General features: G+C 43.8%; 1 protein-coding gene across 9 annotated transcripts in view; it reads right to left on the bottom strand.

The window, feature by feature from the left end:
- WDR7 (WD repeat domain 7) overlaps positions 1-17,617 on the bottom strand; it is a 414,768-nt gene that overhangs the window by 194,374 nt on the left and 202,777 nt on the right. For all 9 annotated transcript variants that reach the window (XM_073680963.1, XM_073680990.1, XM_073680974.1 and 6 more), the window contains one exon: positions 3,744-3,965. In XM_073680963.1, the coding sequence (XP_073537064.1) occupies positions 3,744-3,965 (222 nt within the window). The remainder of the gene's footprint in view (positions 1-3,743; positions 3,966-17,617) is intronic.

The raw sequence follows: 17,617 nt of genomic DNA, 5'->3' as shown, positions 1-17,617 counted from the left end.
TGAAACTTCTCTCTCCCCAGAGCTGGATTCACAGTTACACAGCTCACTACTGCTTTATAATTCACAGCATGCTGCCGATTACTCTGAACATGTCCTACACAGAGAAAAGAAGAGCAGGAATCCTTCATGTCTGTGTGTACTGTGTAAGGGAGACAACATAGAAGCTCCCGAATATCCCCCGTCCTATGGAATTATGTGCCTCAACACATCCGATTATCCAACACACCTGGATCCTTCAGACGGAACCTGAAAACCCATATCTTCAAACAAGCTTACAGACTGCCAGGACCTTGCTTGCTGCCACCTCAACAACACCTGAGCTACTGCAACTCCTCAACCTACTGTCTCCTCCTCCATTCCTGTAGAATGTAAGCCCGCAAGGGCAGGGTCCTCTTCCCTCCGTACCAGTCTATCATTGTTAGTTTGTTTACTGTAAATGATATCTGTATATGGTATGTAACCCCTTCTTATGTACAGCACCATGGAATCAATGCCGCTATATAAATTAATAATAATAAAATAGAAGCTGGTCAGCACCCACCAGCTCAGAGACAACTGAACATTAGAGTATAGGGGTTAAATGCAGTAATTTAGTTATATAATGGCCAGAAATCGTGATACTTCTCATGTACATACACAACAGCTTATTCTGAACAGTCACTTGAGTACAATGAGTACATTTTACATATGAAGTGACAGAGACTCTTCAGTATACACATGAATAGCTACGTAACCAAAATCTCAAAACTTTGGGAACACAATTTTACCATCTTACCCTACTAGATTGGTAGGATGTCACCGACGTAGGGGTGAAGATGTCCTCCTAGAACTTGTGATTGAGGCATTTGGAGATCACACAGTAAAATTAAAGCGTTCCTGTTCTGTAAAGAGACATCTCTCTGTCATTTTTCCTGTACTCTCTGACACGGTGTAAAGTCATTTTGAACCAGTGTTTAGTTTATATAGAAAAATGTCAGAGCCGTCAGAGGGGCCGAACCGCGCTCCGGATTGTATCCTCATATAATAATGTTATGACACATGTGAACAGCAATCAGCGGCTGTCAATCAACCCCCACGAATGAGAACAAACAGCGGAGACTTCTATGGCTTGCCGCATCTTGTGAGCCGGGGAGATTAGAAATGTCAGGACGCTCCATTTAATCCGCACAACTTTATGAGCTTGAAATTAAAAGAGCAAGTGGCACAGATAAAGAAAGGCTGCCGACCTGACAAAGCCTAGGCTACCACAGTGCTACTGATGGAAAGATCAGGAGATTCGGCCAAGTCCTTGGCTCCCTCATGAGCCTAACTACGCCTTCGGGTAAACCTTGGAAGAACATTCCAGCCATGATACTGCAAGATGGTCACCGCTTGAGCTTGGAGGACAGGAGGGAATGTAGTGGAAGACAAGAAAATGGTATTGGGCCTAGTCTACATCCTAAAGCTAGTGGCCTTTTTGCAAAAAAAAAAATAAATCCATTTTTGTGAGAGAGCGAGAGAACGGGCTCAGAATTTGGAACTAGTCCGTGCAAGACGAGTGGTGGTTGCATGATAAACCTGACGCACGCTGGTAAGCAAGAGCTCCTATCACTTATTAGACGCTGCGGTCAACATTAATCATGGCATCTAAGGTGATCAGAAGTAGGTTTGAGGGATGTCCTCTGTCACACAATGCCCTCCAACCCGTAAACAATTAGGGGGAAAGGAGTATGGGCGATGGCTGATTATGGCAGCCCAAGATCTAATGAAGGCATCAGTGTATGCAGGTTCAGTTTCCCATTAATTAAAAAAAAAAAAAAAAAAAAAAAAAAGTTTACATTTCTTTTTTTATCACATTAAAAAAAAAAAGTCCAATTTATTTTGCTTTTATGATTTAAAAAAAACAAACAAAAAAACATTTAGGTTTGCCATGAGCAAACTTGCTATTTTAATAAATAAATGCTATTTTACGATCATCTCGCCTCTCCCAAAGGAGGGAACAAAAAAGTTGTATGTACGGCGGAATTAAATACCCAAAAAACACCCTCACCCTGAAAAAAAAAATCCTACAAAAGAAGACTTCATCGACTAAATAAAAAAAAGTTATGGGTCTTGGTATGGCTAAATAAATTATATTTATTTTTTTTTTACGTTTTTTTTATTTTTCTAAAGTATTGCTGTAACCGCCCTGATCCAAAGAACAAAAGTTAGCAGGTAATTTTTACTGCACTGTGAAATCCATAACAACAAAATCCAGAAACACAATAGCAGAATTGCTGTTTTTCTTACCCATTTCGCCCCACAAATAATAATTAAAAATAATAATTTAATGGAAATAATAAATATAAAAATAATAAATATAATAAATATTATCAATTAATCAATTATTAATTTAAATATAAATTAAAAATAATATATATATTTTTTAATCAGATACATTTTTATTAAAACATAAAACTTGGAACAGATATTACATGGCAATATTCGTTTAACAATATTACAGTAAGTTCCCCCCATTCCCTTACCCCCCCCCATGGAGACCCTTCTTTCCTCCTTTCCTTCCCTACTTTCCTCCTTTCCTTCCCTACTTTCCTCCTTTCCTTCCCTACTCAACTCCTTTCCTTCCCTACTCAACTCCTTTCCTTCCCTACTCAACTCCTTTTCGTCCCTACTCAACTCCTTTTCGTCCCTACTTTACTCCTTTTCGTCCCTACTTTACTCCTTTTCTTTCCTTCTCTTCCCCTTTTCTTCTTTCCTTCTTCCCTCTCCACTCCGCCATGCAGTTTACCAAAAGTTTTACTCTACAGTAGTATATATAGGTGTTACTCTAATTAATCCTATCCAACCATGGCTGCCATAATTTATGGAAGTATTCCTGCTTATTCCTCTTGGTGTAAATATTTTTTTTCAAGTTGAATTATATAGTTCGTTTGGGCAATGAATTCGCGTCTGGACGGGGGCTCCTCTCTAATCCAATATTTTGCAATCAATTTTCTGGCAATAAACAATCTCGCAATTGCTATTTTGGTCATGTTGTCTGTTTTTATTTCCTCAACGTACCCTAATATACATGTCAGTGGGTCCCTAGGGATAATACACCTATACACCATTCCAATATGGTTCAACACTACGATCCATAACGAGGACAATCTAGGACAATGCCAAAGCATATGCAGTATGTCTGCCTGAGATTGCGAGCACCTTGGGCACTCGGAGTTAGACTTCAACCCTGCTTTAAATAACATATCAGGGTTTCTATACACCCTGTGGATCACATACAGCTGTGACATTCTCCCAGGCTCACTCATGGATAACTTATATATTCTAGAATAGACTCCCACCTATCGTCGTTTATCTCTCCCAAGTCTGTCTCCCACTTCCTTCTAGTTTTGAGAAAAATAATATTTACTAAAAATTATAATTTTCCCAGTACTCAATACATTTTATTATATATTAAATGGTGTCATGGAAAATACAAATGGTCCCCATGTCAAAATGCAATAATAATAAAAAAAAAAAAAGTTATGACTTTAGGGTGGTAGGGATAAAAAAAAAAAAAATAGCCTGGTCCTTAATCAGTTAAGGAATGCTTGGTAAACTGCTATGTTGAAGATGTAGAGTTATTAAACATCAGCTACCAAAACGCTCTCCTGCCTCCTAGCATTGGAGATGAAGGAGTCAAGGGTCCAAAACATCCAGTATGTAGGATCTATGCATGTCCACCAATTAAGTATACACTTTACCGCCCAGCCCATATTACTTACATGTATGCCGAGCAAGTGAGTAATTGGATCCACCACTGGTTAGTCCAAACCCCTCTGGAATCTGGCTGGAACTTCGTGGCCGGGTTAACAGTTTGGGCGGTTCTATTTCAGCTCCGAATTCAGCCCCGATCACCCCTAGAAGGACTATGGCTGTAGCTTGCTTCCGTCTTTCTTCGTATGAAGTGGATATTTTCTTCACTGGGGGAAGGTTGGAGAGACAACCTGCAGAGAAATGGACCATAAGGTGAGAAGGTCAGAACAAGAAAATGCATTATAAGACATTATAAAACATTTTGATACCAAAAAATTCAGTCACTGATGAAGCACAAGTCAGAACGTTTGCATCGTGCCAAGTGAGTAATTTATGGATACAAAATGAAGGGGTCCTCCAAATCAAATACTGAAGGTACATGGCTTCGATTAGCCACCACTTTCTGATCAGTGGTGGTCTAACTGCTGAGAGCCACACGATTCCACCGTCCCTTTCAATATTTCACTATTCACAGCAGACAGATACATAGATTAGATAGATAACACGTCAGCTATAACAGACAGAGATCACATAGATCGATACTCTGCTTTCGACACTTCCTTCTACTACAGGTCCTCTCTTCTCATGGCATTAAAGGGGTTTTCCAATCTCCAAGATCCTATCCCAACATGAAGTAGGTGTAATAATAAAAATATTAGCCAATACCACCAATTAGAAATGTAGTATAGTATTTTTGATTCGCTATGCCACTTACCTCATGTGCAGGCAATACAGGACCTTAGCTATCCACGGTTACGACCACTAGCAGCTAGCTAACTAACGGTCACCTTATCAGTGGACGTAACCATGGATACCTAAGGTCCTGCAATGCCTGCACATGAGGAAAGAGACACAGCGAATCAAAAATACTATACTACATTTCTAATTGGAGGTATTTGCTGATATTATTACACCTACTACATATTGGGATAGGATCTTGGAGATGGGAATACCCCTTTAATGATCTTGCCCTCTCCTGGATCTCCTCATACCTCACTAACCACACATTTAGCGTCTCCCATTCCCATATGACCACATCATCCCGCCCTCTCTCTGTTGGTGTCCATCAAAGCTCTATCCTGCAACCCCTACTCTTCTCCATCTATACCTTTGGCCTAGAATGACTCAAAGTCCCATGACTTCCAGTACCACCAATACACAGCTGTCCAGAATCCCAGTGTGACAGCCATATGATCCTCCTCATCACCACACTTCCTAAAGCCCAATACGGGCAAAACTGAACACATCATCTTTCCGCCACCTCATTTAACCACCTACATCACGCTTTCACCTATAATGGAAGTCCGCTGCCTTGGAGTAATCCTCCATTCTGCTTTGTCTTTCAAATTGCACATCCAAGCTCTTACCACCTCATGCCGCCTAAAATTCAAAAATATTTCCAAAGTCCATCCTTTCCTCAACCCTGACTCAACAAAAATGTTAGCAGATGCCCTCATCATCTCCCACCTCAACTACTGCAATATCGCTCTCGGTGGCCTCGCAGCTAACACTCATTTCTACAGTCCATCATTAACTCCGCTGCCTGATTAATCCACGATGCTATTCCCCCACCTCAGCCCTCTGCCAATTACTTCACTGGCTTCCATTTCTACAACGAATCCAGTTGAAACTAACATTCACTTACAGGGCCATCCATAATCTGTCTCTAACCTATATCCCTAAACTAATCTTTTGATATCTTCCCACATGTAATGTCTGGTCCTCACAAGACCTCCTTCTCTCTTCTGAGCTCACAAGTTCCTCACCCAATTTGTTTAAAGAAGTCTCCTAAGATTCCCCCATCCTGTGGAATTCAGTGCCTCAACTCTTCCATTTGTCTCCCACATCTGGAATATTCAGACGCAACCTGAAAACTCATCTAATCAGGAAATACCACAGCCTGCAAAGACCCCACTGCCACCGGAGCTGCTGAAACCCCCCCGACCTACTGTCTCCTACCCCATTACCCTGTAGATTGTAAGCTCATGAGGACAGGGTCCTCTCCTCCTCTGTGCCAATCGGTCACTGTTTACAGTATTTTATATATGTGTTACATGTATATAAACCCTCCTCACATGTACAGCACCATGGAATCAATAGTGATCCAAAAAAAAATAATTATATACTTCTAAAAATACAGTATAAACTGGCCAACTCTTCCGAGCCCACCAGCCAAGGCAAAGTGACTATTCTTTGATGGAACATTTCCTATCAGACAAGCCTCTCCTGGCTCAAGAGCCTACAAATTTAAAATGCAAATAGGATTCAGCACTAAGTAAAAAGAGCCCTAAGGTCCTCATACACATTAGACCAAAATTGGCCAAACCCGCCGATATAGACAGATTAAGCTGACAGTTTAATGCGTATGGTGAGCTGAAAGGAGATAAGGATCCGACAAGTCCGATCTCAGACTGCAGATTCTTTTGTTCTCTAAGAGAAAAGCCTCTCCCGTGTATGGGCGACTCCGATCTCATCCAAGACAAAAGTGGGACTCATCGATTAAAAGGATAAACCACCATTCCAGCCTGATTCTAAAGACAAAGTGGACAACGCCATGAAGAGACCTTCACGAGGAATTGTCACAACGTTTCTATTCCTGGGATTATGGGGTGGCATAATGTACGGTAGCCGGACTCCTCTAGTCTTCATTGCAGGTGCACTAACAGCTCAATGTTACAATGATTTGGAGAAACCACTGGTACAGCCCTTTCTCCAAAGTGTCCCAGAAGCTGCTTTTCAATAGGACAACGCCTGGCAGCATGTTGCTTGTATTAGTGTGAGCAGCCTGCGTGGCCTAAACGTGCTACCATGGTCTGCAGCGTCTCCGTACTTGAATCCTATTGAGCACATCTGGGACGTCACTGGTTGGTGATTACACAGAAGCTGCCAGCAGTGGATCTTGATGATTTGTCCAAGTGCATTCAGCAGCACAACCTTCCTCAGACGACCATTAATAACCTCACTGATCGCAGCTGAGGCTGGAAGTGCCGGGATTTCAGCATGTGGCGCGCAGTCTCTATGCTGAATAAGTAGAGAGAGTTTCAAAATATTGTTTCCATTTTTTCACCATTTGCAGATCAGTAACACGTCTATCCATCCTGTGACTTCCAAAATTTCATGACTTTCCCTTCATGGTGTTGCAATTTCAATGTTATGGGGTGTATATGCAAACAATGAATATATACAGTATAGACTGCATTACTGCCATGTTCACTAAGCTTATAAAATTGAGGCACTTATTCACAAACTGGCCATTCGTTTGTGACCACCAACCACGACAATGTGGACAGTTCTTTCAGTAGTAACTAAAAAAACAGCTTTAGATTAATGGGAGGAGGAATGCGCAGAAAAATATGGGAGGCAGTCACTACCTCCAATAATATGCCACCAAAAACAAACATGCAAACACAGAGCACATGAAATTTAATCTGCCTTACTGCTATATAGAATCTACTTATAAAATAAATGTACTTAGCTCATAAATTGTTCAATTCATGTGAGCCCACCAGCCATGCTAAGTACCTTTGTTTTATAAAGTATATTCTATATAGTAGTGCTGCACTTTATATTTAATGTATTCATTGTTTGGATACAGTGGATATAAAAAGTCTACACACCCCTTTTAGGCTGTGTGCCCACGTTGCGGATTACAAGCGTTTTTGATGCGGAATTTCCGCAGCATAAACGCTTGTGAAACGCTAGGTAATCCGCACCCCATGGTCCCCAAGGGGATTCCGCATGTTCTATGCACATGCTGCGGATTTTTCCGCAGCATTTATGCTGCGTACAAAAATCCGCAGCATGTCATTTAATTTTGCGGAAGCGCAGCGGAACTCCCGCCATTGACTTGCATTGAGATGCATAGAAACCGCGACTGTACATTTTTACAAGAGGCTTCTATGCGTCTCTATGTGCGGATGGTACCCAGTTCTGGAGGAGAGGAGACTCTCATCCAGACCTGGGTACCATTCTACCTGTAAAAAAAGAATAAAATAACAAATAAAGTTTATATTCACCTGTCCGGCGGCTTCTCTCTGAATGCCGGCATCGCTTGAGGACCTGCGGTGACGTCACAGTCATGTGACCGCAGACCCTTCACCGCTCTGTCTCGCGATATGCCGGCAGCCAGGAACCAGACAGGAACGAGCGCTGCAGCCACGCCGGGGCCTCGGGGGTGAGTATAGCTTTATTTGTTTTCATTTTTACGGTTCACACTATATAAATCCATGCTGTTTGCATGGATTTATACAGTGTGACCTAGTTGTCAAGCACTTTCCAAGTGATGCTATCGCCTGGAAAGCGCTTGTCAATCTGCATGCGGAAACGCATGTGAATCCGCATGTATTCTGCAGGAAAAAAGCATGCACAATCTGCATGTACAATCTGCATGCGTTTTTTCTGCCAGGGAGATGCAGAAATGCTGCAGAAATTTTCTGTTTCATTTCTGCATCGTGGGCACATAGCCTAAAACTACCAGGTTTTTCTCGTGTTAAAAAAAAAAAAAAAAAAAAATCATATCAAGAAGAATCATTCCAGAATTTTTCAGACCTTTAATGTTGCCAATAATCTGTACAAATGCATTGAGAAACAAACAGAAATCATCTTGAGGGGGGAAATAAAAATAAATTAAAATAATGTGTTTGCATAAGTGTGAGCACCCTCTTATAACAAGGACATTTTCTTAGTTGCATTTTACAGCAAAAGCCATGGTCCATAAACAGCTTACAACACAGCAAAGGGATCTCATTACTGAAAGTTATCAGTCAGGAGAAGGGTACAAATTTTTTTCCAAGGCATTATATATACAGTAGCATGGAGCACTGTGAAGACGTCATCAAAAAGTGGCTGAAATTTTGCACAACTATGACATTACCTAGAACTAGACGTCCCATAAAAATTGATGAAAAGACAAGAAGAAAATTGGTCTGGAGACAGCCAAGAGGCCTACAGCAACATTTAAGGAGCTGCAGAAATTTCTGTCAAGTATTGGTTGTGTACAGCATGTGATAACAAATTCCCGTATTCTTCATATGTCTGGCCTGTGGTGTAGGGAGGCAAGATGGAAGTCTTTTCTTACAAAGAAAAACATCTAAGCCCGGCTACGTTTTGCCAAAATCAACATCAAGTCTTCCAAAAAGCATTTGGTAAAATGTTTTATGGTCGGATGAGACCAAGGTTCAACTTTTTGACCATAATTCCAAAGGGTATGTTTGGTGCAAATGCAACACTGTGCATCACTAAATGAACATCATACCCACAGTGAAGCATTGTGGAGGTAGCAATATGATTTGGGGCTGTTTTTTGGCAGCTGGAACTGGGGGCTTTAGTTAAGGTGGAGGGAAATATGAACAGTTTCAAATATAAATTTTGCAACCAAACCTACAGGTCTGTGTTAAAAAACTGAAGATGAAGAGAAATTTCACCTTTCAACACGACAACGATTCTAAGCGACCTCCAAATCAGCAAAAGAACGCTTTCATGAGTAAAATATCAGAGTTTTCAAATGGCTGGGCCCAGACCTGAATCCAAGTGACAATCTGTAGGTGACCTGAAGAGGAGGCAGTACACAGGAGATGCCCCACAAGCTGACAGATGTGGAGCTACTGCAAGGAAGAGTGGACAAAGATCACCAATTCTAGATTTGCCGTATGCTGATAGATTCCTACCCAAAAAGACTGAATGCGGTCATTAATTCAAAGGGGACTTCAACAAAGTATTAGTGTAAGGGTGTGCATATTTATGCAACATTACGTTATTTCTTTATTTTTTCTTTTTCCACCTAAAAAGATTTCAGTTTATTTTTCAATGGACTTGTACAGATTATGGGTGACATTAAACGGTGGAAAAAGTTCTGAAATGATTATTCTTGTAGGATTGTGTTACGTTACAAAACCTGGCATTTTAACAGGGGTGTGTAGACTTTTTTATATCTACTGTACATCTTAGTATTTACAGAAGCTACTGTATTATTTGGTTTGTATATTATGCAGTCATAGCAGCTGGTACCTGTTCACACTTGCTTTATTTGGTTGGGAGGGGACGGACAGTTTATTTTTGCAGATCGATATAGACATGGAATAGATAGAGATAGAGTCCGATAAATCGATGAATAGACAGATAGACCCGTCATCTTGAGCTGTATATATGTTACAGTTCTGCAGAGCATCTTTCCATTTAGGTTTGTCCTTCCACTCCCCCCCCCCCCCCCAGACTATGATTTGATTAGAGGCCACTCATGCCTCCATGGTAGAGGCTGGACACTGGCGTGGTGCCCTTCCCCCATTCCCAGTGAGCGGCATGATGGCCGATAACAATAGTTCAGAGCGGAGCTCCATTGTGCGGAGCTCCATTGTGCGGAGCACTGATTGTTCTGTCAGCTGACCTCTGCACAAGGGGAATTGCTAAGCACGGCCTGTTCGCTGGCTGACAAATGAATGATCTCAGCACCGAGTACGTTCACCAGAGCGGCCTCTCACTCCAGGTGCTCAGACGCACGGCCTGGTGTGACATCTTAGATCAAGATGAATTGGCGCAAACTCCTGATCCAAGATTGTTTTATACCATTTAATTTAGTTTCTTCCCTTGCTTGGATGAGCACAGCTCTGGTTATGGATTTCTATTCTAATGTAGTGAAGCAGGCACTGAAAGAAGCCAATGAAGCAGATGCTGGCGCAGGGGGACTGCGGGGAAACTGATCAATAGGCGAGCGCTGACCCTATGTGCTCCGCCACTACAATTGCCACTGCCTCTACACCGAGAAATAACACATGTGCAGCTTCCAGTAGGAAATGAACCAGCAGGCGACACTGACCGGCTCTTCCTTCTGACTGCCCCCCTCCCTGCTGACTGCCCCCCTCCCTGCTGACTGCCCCCCTCCCTGCTGACTGCCCCCCCTCCCAGCTGACTGCCCCCCCTCCCTGCTGACTGCCCCCCCTCCCTGCTGACTGCCCCCCCTCCCAGCTGACTGCCCCCCCTCCCAGCTGACTGCCCCCCCTCCCTGCTGACTGCCCCCCCCCCTGCTGACTGCCCCCCCCTGCACTCACTTATTTATATATTTATCCTCAGGTTTACAGCGAGAAAGGAAAATCATCAGAAGAGGCCGAGATAATATATACAGAAAGCAGAAGCCGATATGTGTCCTGTACGCACATCCATCTATGTATTTATCACTCTCATAACTCTCTCCATGAAGTACTTTCGTATCTCCTGTCCGTCTCGTGTCCGTCCCCTCTCCTGTAAGTCTCTTGTCCGTCCCCTCTCCTATCAGTCTCTTGTCCGTCCCCTCTCCTATCAGTCTCGAGTCCGTCCCCTCTCCTACCAGTCTCGAGTCCCTCCCCTCTCCTACCAGTCTCGAGTCCGTCCCCTCACCTACCAGTCTCGAGTCCGTCCCCTCACCTACCAGTCTAGAGACCCTCCCCTCTCCTACCAGTCTAGAGACCCTCCCCTCTCCTACCAGTCTCGAGTCCGTCCCCTCTCCTACCAGTCTCGAGTCCGTCCCCTCTCCTACCAGTCTCGAGTCCGTCCCCTCACCTACCAGTCTCGAGTCCGTCCCCTCACCTACCAGTCTAGAGACCCTCCCCTCTCCTACCAGTCTCGAGTCCGTCCCCTCACCTACCAGTCTCGAGACCCTCCCCTCACCTACCAGTCTAGAGACCCTCCCCTCTCCTACCAGTCTCGAGTCCGTCCCCTCTCCTACCAGTCTCGAGTCCGTCCCCTCACCTACCAGTCTCGAGTCCGTCCCCTCACCTACCAGTCTAGAGACCCTCCCCTCTCCTACCAGTCTCGAGTCCGTCCCCTCACCTACCAGTCTCGAGACCCTCCCCTCACCTACCAGTCTAGAGACCCTCCCCTCTCCTACCAGTCTCGAGTCCCTCCCCTCTCCTACCAGTCTCGAGTCCGTCCCCTCTCCTACCAGTCTCGAGTCCGTCCCCTCACCTACCAGTCTCGAGTCCGTCCCCTCACCTACCAGTCTCGAGTCCGTCCCCTCACCTACCAGTCTCGAGTCCGTCCCCTCACCTACCAGTCTCGAGTCCGTCCCCTCACCTACCAGTCTCGAGTCCGTCCCCTCACCTACCAGTCTCGAGTCCGTCCCCTCACCTACCAGTCTCGAGTCCGTCCCCTCACCTACCAGTCTCGAGTCCGTCCCCTCACCTACCAGTCTCGAGTCCGTCCCCTCACCTACCAGTCTCGAGTCCGTCCCCTCACCTACCAGTCTAGAGACCCTCCCCTCTCCTACCAGTCTAGAGACCCTCCCCTCTCCTACCAGTCTCGAGTCCGTCCCCTCTCCTACCAGTCTCGAGTCCGTCCCCTCTCCTACCAGTCTAGAGACCCTCCCCTCACCTACCAGTCTCGAGTCCGTCCCCTCACCTACCAGTCTCGAGTCCGTCCCCTCACCTACCAGTCTCGAGTCCGTCCCCTCACCTACCAGTCTAGAGACCCTCCCCTCTCCTACCAGTCTCGAGTCCGTCCCCTCACCTACCAGTCTCGAGACCCTCCCCTCTCCTACCAGTCTAGAGACCCTCCCCTCTCCTACCAGTCTCGAGTCCGTCCCCTCTCCTACCAGTCTCGAGTCCGTCCCCTCTCCTACCAGTCTAGAGACCCTCCCCTCACCTACCAGTCTCGAGTCCGTCCCCTCTCCTACCAGTCTCGAGTCCGTCCCCTCTCCTACCAGTCTCGAGTCCGTCCCCTCTCCTACCAGTCTCGAGTCCGTCCCCTCACCTACCAGTCTCGAGTCCGTCCCCTCACCTACCAGTCTAGAGACCCTCCCCTCTCCTACCAGTCTCGAGTCCGTCCCCTCACCTACCAGTCTCGAGACCCTCCCCTCACCTACCAGTCTAGAGACCCTCCCCTCTCCTACCAGTCTCGAGTCCGTCCCCTCACCTACCAGTCTCGAGTCCCTCCCCTCTCCTACCAGTCTCGAGTCCGTCCCCTCTCCTACCAGTCTCGAGTCCGTCCCCTCACCTACCAGTCTAGAGACCCTCCCCTCTCCTACCAGTCTCGAGTCCCTCCCCTCTCCTACCAGTCTCGAGTCCGTCCCCTCACCTACCAGTCTCGAGTCCGTCCCCTCACCTACCAGTCTCGAGTCCGTCCCCTCACCTACCAGTCTCGAGTCCGTCCCCTCACCTACCAGTCTCGAGTCCGTCCCCTCTCCTACCAGTCTCGAGTCCGTCCCCTCTCCTACCAGTCTCGAGTCCGTCCCCTCTCCTACCAGTCTAGAGTCCGTCCCCTCTCCTACCAGTCTCGAGTCCGTCCCCTCTCCTACCCGTCTCGTGACCGTCCCCTCTCCTATCTGTCTCGTTTCCTTCCCCTCCCCTCTGTCCCCTCTCCTATCCGTCTCGTGACCGTCCCCTCTCCTATCCGTCTCGTGACCGTCCCCTCTCCTATCCGTCTCGTGACCGTCCCCTCTCCTATCCGTCTCGTGACCGTCCCCTCTCCTATCCATCTCGTATTCTTCCCCTCCCCTCTCCGTCTCGTGACCTCTCCCTATCCGTCTCGTATCCTTCCCCTCCCCTCTCCTATCCGTCTCTTGTCCGTCCCCTCTCCTATCAGTCTCTTGTCCGTCCCCTCTCCTAACCGTCTCGTGTCCGTCCAGCCATTCATTACATATCTAGCTTATATTTATACTTAGCATATGTATATCTTTATAGCTATCTCATATCCATCGCTCTATCTTTCCACCTGATATCGATATATACATCTCAAACATAAGTCAGTAGCTCGCTCTTCAGTCCGTGGTGCAGACCCTCCTAGGGCAGCAGCCAATAAAGTCCTCTGGATATACACAAAAAAAAGCAAAAAAAATAGAGGCAGCACCAAGTAAAAAAAAATGTGAACTTTTATTCTCCAGTCACAGATGTGACGTTTCAGCTTCCCAATGAATCCTTTATTAATAAAAGTGATAACCGCAAAAGCCTCATATACAGCGGTGCATGTGATCAATCCAATTAGTCATATGTAAGGACAGAATCATGTTACAAAGTGCAAAGTATCATAATAATGATGTGTATACGGTGTACTAAAATAGTGATGAGGAAAACAATCTTTTGTAGACGCATCAACTTGAATAAACGAGAGTCATCTGATACAATGTATCTACATATAGTATATAGCCAACTAATATATATTTATCTAGTAACTATCTTGTATCTACCTCATGTACAACTAAACATCTGTCCCATATCTATAATATACTGGTTGCCTTGTGCTTATTAGGAACAGCGACAGAAACGTCTAGGATGCCAGCCACAGAAGTGAGGCCTGAAAATCTTTTTGCTCGAGTCTAATATCGATTCCATCCATCCATCCAACGATTCCATCTGTAGCTTCCATCTGCCCATCCCATCCGCCCATCCACCTATTTCGTCCGTCCATCCACCCCATCCAGAAATACCATCCATCGATACCATCCATCCGACGATACCATCCATCCGACGATACCATCCATCCATCGATACCATCCATCCGACGATACCATCCATCCGACTATACCATCCATCCAGCGATACCATCCATCGATACCATCCATCCGACGATACCATCCATCCGGCGATACCATCCATCCGGCGATACCATCCATCCGGCGATACCATCCATCCGGCGATACCATCCATCCGGCGATACCATCCATCCAGCGATATCATCCATCCAGTGATACCATCCATCAATTCCATCCATCCATCCGGGTGTACAAAACTTTTCAAAAATATGTGCCTACCTAAACAGATTTTTAATTTATGTAAAGGTGTTCAATAGGTTTTTTTTTTGCAGATTAAGACCACATTAACAAAAATCTTTATAGATGTATTATTTATTATTACTACAACAGGAGCCTCTGTTACGTTTTTTGCCACAGGAAAAAGAGTTTTACAGTACCAGCAAAGTGAATGTGATTTCTGAAATCTCATGCACTAATCGGCTGCACGTCAATTATTTCAGCATTTTTCACCCAATCAAATGAACGAGAAAAAAAAAAAAAAAGAGTAAAAAAGCTGCAAAAACGCGTATTCTAAGCATCATCTTACCTGAAAGCATAATGGTTTTTACAGCGGAAAAATCTGCTGCAAATACTGAACATGTGAACCTAGCCATAAAAGATTGATAGATATGGAAAATACACAAAGATGTGAGAGATGTGAGCGAGAGATAAAGCACAACATGCGGGTCTCATTTCTTACGTAGATAGTTTCAGCATGAAGGAAGTAACACAGGCATTTGTGCAGTTAAAATTGTAAAAATGGAAGAAAAGAAAAAAGTCCAGGCTACAATTTCATTTGTCTCATGAAAATGTGGTATTTTCTCACAATGACTCGCCTTCATTTAATCATGCTAAAGGGCGACAGAGAGATCCATTTTCTTGACAGAACGGTTGATCACCCTATCACAGCGAGAAAATTAATAACTGGAAATAGCCTTATGTGAAAAACAAAAAGCGAGACTGATGAAAAGGAGAAAATGTTCAACATTTAGAGCCCGAGCGGAACAGAATCTCACCCAAACCAGCAAGAAAAACAAGGCTTGTGTCATTTTTTTTATCATTTGTTTAATCATTATTATTGTTTTGCTTTTTTTCTGGTATCTTATTAGCTGTCTTTCCATCTTAGTACATTGTGCTTGGAATTTTTGAACAAACGTAGCTATTATCATCGTCATGTATTATCATAATCATAAATAATAAAAGTAATAAAAAAATAATTATGAATTAAAAAAAAAAGTATAATAAATTGGATGGTTCTTAATTAGGGTTGAGCGAGTATGTTCTGTTCCGAGTACGCTCGGGCCGAGCTCCGAGTATTTACAGCTGCTCGGTGATAAGGTTAAATCGCTCCCGTGTGCATGATTTCCAACTGTTTGACAGCTTTATTACATGTGAGGAATGTGTAAGAAATAGACATTCCTCACATGTATTAAAACTGTCAAACAGTCGCAAATCATGTACACGGGAGTGATTCAAGCATATCACCGAGCAGCTGTAAATACTCGGAGCTCGGCCCGAGCATACTCGCCGAAAGGGTTAATAGAACATACTCGCTCAACACTATTCTTAATCTATGTAGAAGAAACTTTTACATTGAAAGCATCAATGGTCGATCATACTAGGACACCACACAGATCTGTGTCCAATATGGTTTCATAATATGGCATGGTTGCCTTTCCAATGAATCCACTGGAAAAAAATAACTAAATTAGAGGTATGCTATTGCCTCATGGTGGCATCACGTGGAGTCTCCATGGGTCTGTAATATAAATCTATAAGGCAAGGGCTGGTATAGGTGATACAGAAGTAGTAGCTGTACCCAGGCCATGATGCCTTAGGTGACTCAAAGGCTTTACTACTATAGAAGACGACAAAAGTTATACAAAAACAGCACATGGTAGGTTGGGGACTGGGAAGCTTCAGGTTACTAAAGATCGGCAAGTTATGAAGGTCAACTTATGACTGAAAAGCATCAAGTTATGACCGAAGAGCATCACGTTAGATGAACATCAAGTTATGACTGAGAACTGCAAAGTTCTAACCGAGAAGTGTTAATTTAGAGAAGAGTTAACTTGTGACTGAGGATTGTCAAGTTATGACCAATTGGCATCAAGTTAGAGGAATATCAAGTTATGACTGAGAAGCATTAGATTAGAGAAACTTCAAGTTATCACCAAGGGATATCAAGTTAGCGGAGCATCAACTTATGACCGAGGAATAATGTCAAGATAGAAGAACGTCAAGTTATGACCAAAGAGTGGTAAATTACAACCAAGAAACAGCAAATCAGAGTAGTGTCAAGTAATTATCAAAGAGCGTCAAGTTAGAGGAATGTGAAGTTATGACTGAGGAGTGTCAAATGGTGAGTCAACTTATGACTGAAGAGCGTCAAGTTATGATTGAGGAGCGTCTAGTTAACAGAGAGTCAACTTAGAGGAAAGCGGAGTTAGATGAATGTGAAGTTATGACTGACTTGTCAAGTGGAGAGTCAACTTATGACCATGGAATGTCGAGTTCTGACCAAGAAAAGTCAAGTTAGAGGGACAATAGGCTATGACTAAGAAAGAGGAGTCTAAAACTGGAGAATTTATTTATGATTGAAGAGTAAAAAGTAAGTGAAGAGTCAACTTATGACTGAAGAGCAGTGTCAAGTTAGAAAAATGTCAAGTTATGACCAAGGAGTGGCAAGCAACAACCAAGAAACATCAAGTCAGAGGAGTGTCAAGTTATTATCGAGGAGCGTCAAGTTAGAGGAATATCAAGTTACGACTGAGGAGTGTCATGTAGAGTCAACTTATGACTGAAGTGTTTCAAATTATGATTGAGGAGTGTCTAGTTAGCAGAGAGTCAACTTAGAGGGAAGCTGAGTTAGACGAATGTGAAGTTATAACTGACGATTGTCAAGTGGAGAGTCAGCCTATGACCAAGGAATGTCTAGTTCTGACCAAGAAAAGTCAAGTTAGAGGGATGTAATGTTATGACTGAGAATGAGGAGTCTAAAATTAGAGGAGCATTGTTTTATAATTGATGAGCAACAAGTTAGTGAAGAGCATCATGAATGAAGAGCATCATGCTCTGATCGAGGAGTATTATGTTATGATCGAGGGGTGTCAAGTTATTATTGAGGAGTGTCAAGATAGAAGAATGTCAAGTTATCATGGAGGAGTGTCAAGTTAGCGAATAGTAAATTCATGACTGAAGATCGTTACGTTATGATTGAGGTGTGCAAAAATTAATGCATAAAAGTTTCAGTACTTTAAAATATTATTTTTGCAAATATAAAGATACAGAATATTTTGTTAAGTCAATTGTCTGATATTTATTTAGAAAAAAATTCAAAAAACTAAAACATGTCTAAACACTTGCGAA

Source organism: Phyllobates terribilis, unplaced genomic scaffold, assembly GCF_046119375.1.
Source record: "Phyllobates terribilis strain yellow unplaced genomic scaffold, ASM4611937v1 Scaffold_1__5_contigs__length_1240528914, whole genome shotgun sequence".
Classification (NCBI taxonomy): Eukaryota; Metazoa; Chordata; class Amphibia; order Anura; family Dendrobatidae; genus Phyllobates; species Phyllobates terribilis.
Note: the sequence above shows the minus strand (reverse complement) of the source record. Positions and strands in the feature narration are given on the sequence as shown.